This window comes from Cicer arietinum, chromosome 4, assembly GCF_000331145.2.
Source record: "Cicer arietinum cultivar CDC Frontier isolate Library 1 chromosome 4, Cicar.CDCFrontier_v2.0, whole genome shotgun sequence".
Lineage (NCBI taxonomy): Eukaryota > Viridiplantae > Streptophyta > Magnoliopsida > Fabales > Fabaceae > Cicer > Cicer arietinum.
Window position 1 is genome coordinate 55471743 of NC_021163.2, and position 4617 is coordinate 55476359.

The 4617-nt window shown below is 28.9% G+C and overlaps 1 protein-coding gene across 1 annotated transcript; it reads left to right on the top strand.

Annotated features, from left to right (window-relative positions):
* The first annotated feature begins 460 nt into the window (after nucleotides 1-460).
* Nucleotides 461-1912, top strand: LOC101490924 (uncharacterized). Its single transcript, XM_004498209.4, has 2 exons — nucleotides 461-1147; nucleotides 1605-1912. Exons 1-2 carry the CDS (start codon nucleotides 506-508, stop codon nucleotides 1701-1703), a joined length of 741 nt encoding a protein of 246 aa, XP_004498266.1. The 5' UTR covers nucleotides 461-505; the 3' UTR covers nucleotides 1704-1912.
* Nucleotides 1913-4617: the final 2705 nt, after the last annotated feature.

Sequence of the window (4617 nt, forward strand, 5' to 3'; positions counted from 1 at the left end):
CACATCATTGAACAAATGTGTGAAGTGAAGTGAAGGATAAGCAATCCAAAAGAAGCACCTATTGTTGTTCACACCAAATCCTCCCATATACTAATATAGTTAGTTAGTGAGAGAGAGATACATTAACAATTAATCAATCACAATTGATATATTAATTATATTCTACTCAATTACATTCAAACAAAATCAGCACTAATTCAATCCCCTAAACCAAAAAATAAAAAATAAAAAAAACCTACTAATTTATGAAAGACAAGTTAGGCCATAACTATCAATTTAATTTATAATAGGTAAGTTGAGTATAAAGACCAATGATTTTATGAAGCTAGCTAGGTTACTTATAACTTTTCCATTGTTAACTAACGTTCCTTATTAAATTATCAATGAATAAATATCACAATCACAATCAAATGAATGCTACATTCCTCCTTCCACATTTGATCATAGTCCATAAATAAATAAGAAACAAACTCTCTCTTATCTCTTAACAATTTCACAAACAACAATGACTACAATGTTTTGGATTCTCATTTTACTAAGCCTAAGTTGCTTGCTAGGATTCAATGCTCAAGCACCTTCACCATCAAAGTTGCCACCTACAACCCCAACGGCAACGTCGCCGGTCACAACACAACCACCTATCGTGGTGGCGCCGTCTCCTCCCATCACAATCCAACCACCTGCAAATGTAGCTCCTAAATCTTCTCCAGTCACATCGCCAGCACCCAAGGTTGCACCAATTTCAAGTCCACAAACTTCGCCACCACAACCACCAAAAAGTTCGCCTGTCTCAACTCCTACATTGCCACCACCATTACCACCACCACCAAAAATAGCACCAACACCGGTTCAAACACCACCAGCGCCTGCACCGGTGAAGGCAACACCGGTCCCAGCGCCTGCACCCACAAAGCAATCACCTTCTCCTACACCTGTTCCTTCACCACCAATACCGGCACCAACGCCTACAATTGAAGTACCCGCACCTGCACCTGTACCCCCAAAACATAAGAGAAGACACAGACACAAACACCTGAAACATCACTCACCAGCTCCGGCACCAACTGTCATTCACAAGAGTCCACCAGCACCACCAACTGATGTTGATGCCGATACAACACCGGCACCAGCACCTAGTCTTAATTTGGTAATATCTCTAACCATTTTTTTTTAATTAAAAATTATAGGAAAATAAGATTTGGGGGACATAAACCATTGAAATTCTATCAAAATTACAATTATTATATAAGTGGTTTAAATGCATTTTTTATCTTCTTATTTTAACTAAAATCAAATTTTAGTCCTCCATTTCTAAATTTAAGATTTATGATCTACTATTTTTTTGTCCAAATCACCGATATCACATCATCAATGAATATGACAAATCATAAAAATAAGTTGCTTCAAATTTAATTGTGTAGAAAAATCTAGAAAACTAAAATCTCAAATTTAAAAATGAAAGATTAAAATTTTATTTCAATTAAAATAGAATATCAAAGTACATTTAACCAATTCGTTATTATACTTATAGAGCTAGTTAGATTAAATATATGAGAAACATAATTTTTGTTTGTTTCTGATTATATCCTATGTTTACTCAACAGAATGGTGCACCATCAAAGTATCATCAAGGGAGAAATATATGGGCAACAGTTGGATTTGCCATAATTGTTTTTCTAGCTGTAACTGGCTACAGCAGCTAGACAATATTCACTCTAAGCACTTAATTTGTTTGCAAAATGTAAAATCATTTCATATGTATAGATCTGAATAATGAGTGTCTATATACTCACCATTCTTTCTTTTTATTTGTTTGCTCGGGAACATTAATCAATATGAATTTTTGAAATTATCAGAAAATGTCACATAAAAATATCTCTGGTTATGAGTTATATTGATCAACTTTTGAATATCTTTTGAATACTATGAATGTAAGTTTTAGATTTAAATATATTTAAGATTTAAAACAATATACTATTAAGAAATTGTATATATTTGAAATTATATTTTGAGGATTTTGTTAGGTTTATTTCTTATTCTAAGGATTTAATATGTTTTTAAATTAGAATTTAGTTTTATATATAAAACGATGGATAAAATTTAGAATTAAAGATTTTTTCTGTGTATAATATATCTTATATATTTCTACAAATAAATATATAAAAAGTTTCATTAGTGATATTAGAGTCTCGTTCATAACAAATCTGTAAAGATGAAAGTGGAATTAAGTTTTTCAAAAATAACTTCTCCTATCTTTCATGGAAAAAAATGGAGGCGTACCTATAGACTCTAGATCCCACAATGAGAATGGAGGGTATGATCTTTGGAGAGTAAGAATGAAGTCATACCTAGAAGCTATAGCTTTTGTAGAAAATGGAGAATACAATCTCGCGCTATTGTCGAATTGGGGAATACAAAGGATTTAAGTAAGATCACTTTGGTAGAAGTGTTAGATGAATTGTAGATTCTAATGCAAAGAAGATTTATGAGAGAAAAAAAGAACTACATAAGGTATATATGTAGCCAAATGGAAAAACAACAATAGTGAAAAAAGTAAGAAAAAAGAACTATTATAAGATTCGAATGCAAAAACCAAAATAAAAAACTTCAATCTTTTTCATCGTGTCCTTATTACAAGAAGACTAATCACCCACAAAAGAAATGTTGATGGAGGCGTGACACAAAATATCACAAGTGCGGTCAATTAAGACATATGGAGAAAGTATGCAATATCTCAACAACAACAAGAAGAAATGAGATATTAACTTTGTTGAAGACGGAGAGGGATGGAAACAACTAATCGCAATATCATGTTATAGGACCATCAAACCCTCTAAAGTTTGATTATTGATGCTGATTACATAAACCATATGACTTATGATTGAAGTCCTTTTAAATAGCTCAACAAAATTGCTATTTCTAATGTCGGAATTGGGAATGGAGCACACATTACACTAGTAGGCATTGAAACAATTGCAATTAAATGTGACTCGGGTTTAAAATTAATTTTCAATGTGTTATATGTCTAGAATATATAAAATAAATAAAATAAAAAATTTAGTGTTGCTCAGTTGTTGGAGAAAAGGTTACAAAATGTATTTGAACATAAATATTGTGTGATTAAAGATCCAAACAACAAAGAAGTGATCACTTTTAAGATGAAACGCAAAAGTTATGCTTTATAATTGATGAAAAATGAACATATTGCGAATGAAGAAGAGAAAAAAGAAAGATCAAAATTGAAAGAATACCATGAAGATTCTTATGTTTTGAAGAAATTTCATGTGAAGTAGGAGAATAAAGATATAGGTGAAAAATTTCATGTAGAAAAAAATGTGATGTTTCTACTGTGGAGCGCACAAAGTACAAAGAAGCTGACCAAAAATAGATAAATTCACAGAAGTAAAAATTCAAGTTATCCGTAAGTTTACTCTCATCCAAGAAATAATGATAAGAATTACAAAAATTAAATAAAAGCAAGAAATCGAGGTTAAAAAGAATAAAGTTGAACTTCCAATTTAAAATTTAAATTGGATGCAGAAAATATATTCAATCAACGAGGAGTGTTGAAAATAATATATCTAAATATCTTTTAGACATAAAAAATTTAAGTTTTAAATTTAAATATATTTAAAATATATATTATTAGGATAGGATATATAGTCCGTTCCAAAAAAAGATATGATATATATATTTTTAATTATATTTTATAATATATTTAGAATTTTATTAAGTTTGTTCTTTATTTTAAGGATTTAATATGCTTTTAAATTATAATTTAATACTATATAGAAAGCAATGAATAAAATTTAGATTTAAGGTTTCCAACATATAATATATCACATATTGTTGTAAACAAAAAAAAAAGTTAATTAAAAAATTAAATAAAATTAAATAAAAACATTAATATTTCTACCCAAATCATACTTATTTTTATATTAAATACTGTCTTTCGTTGTCTATTTTGAACATAAAAATTATTACATGTAAAGATGATATTTTGAAAAATGTACCCTGTATTGTCATTTTTGTATCTATACTCCCATAAATTTTCAAAATGCGAAAAATACCCTCAACTTTTTATATTATTTTATCAACTCAAATTAAGGTTTACCAAAAAAAATTTTTAAAATTTTCCGATAATATTTATAAAAAAAATTAAAATTTTAGTGTACCAAAAAACTTCTTCACAAGTTTTTCGGTAAACTCCTCCTGTACCGAAAAAAAGTTTTTCGGTACAAGAGAGGTTTACCGAAAAACTTCAGAAAATTTTAAAAAAATTTCCGAAATATATATTGTGTACCGAAAAACTTAAAAGTTTTTCTGTAAAATTGAAAAAAAAAATTTATAAATTTTAAGATTTATAAAGACAAAAAGATCATTTGTTGCATTTGTAAAGTAAAGGTAAAATGTGAAGGGTATAATAATAAAAAAATTTAATATTTTTTATGGTACGGAAGAAATTAGAGACACTTCAAATCAAAGACTAAAGAAATGAAGTACTAAAATAATTATTTGTCAGACATTCCTTTCTTTATATTACCAAAGTCTCCTACTTCTGAGAACTGGAGAGGTAAGACCAAACAAAAACTAACACATGATCATCACACATAATCA

Excerpts from the sequence above, each read along its gene's own strand:
- LOC101490924 (XM_004498209.4), top strand. The coding sequence starts at position 506 with ATGACTACAATGTTTTGGATTCTCATTTTACTAAGCCTAAGTTGCTTG. Across the intron at positions 1,148-1,604 it reads CAGCACCTAGTCTTAATTTG|AATGGTGCACCATCAAAGTA; the intron begins GTAATATCTCTA and ends TTTACTCAACAG.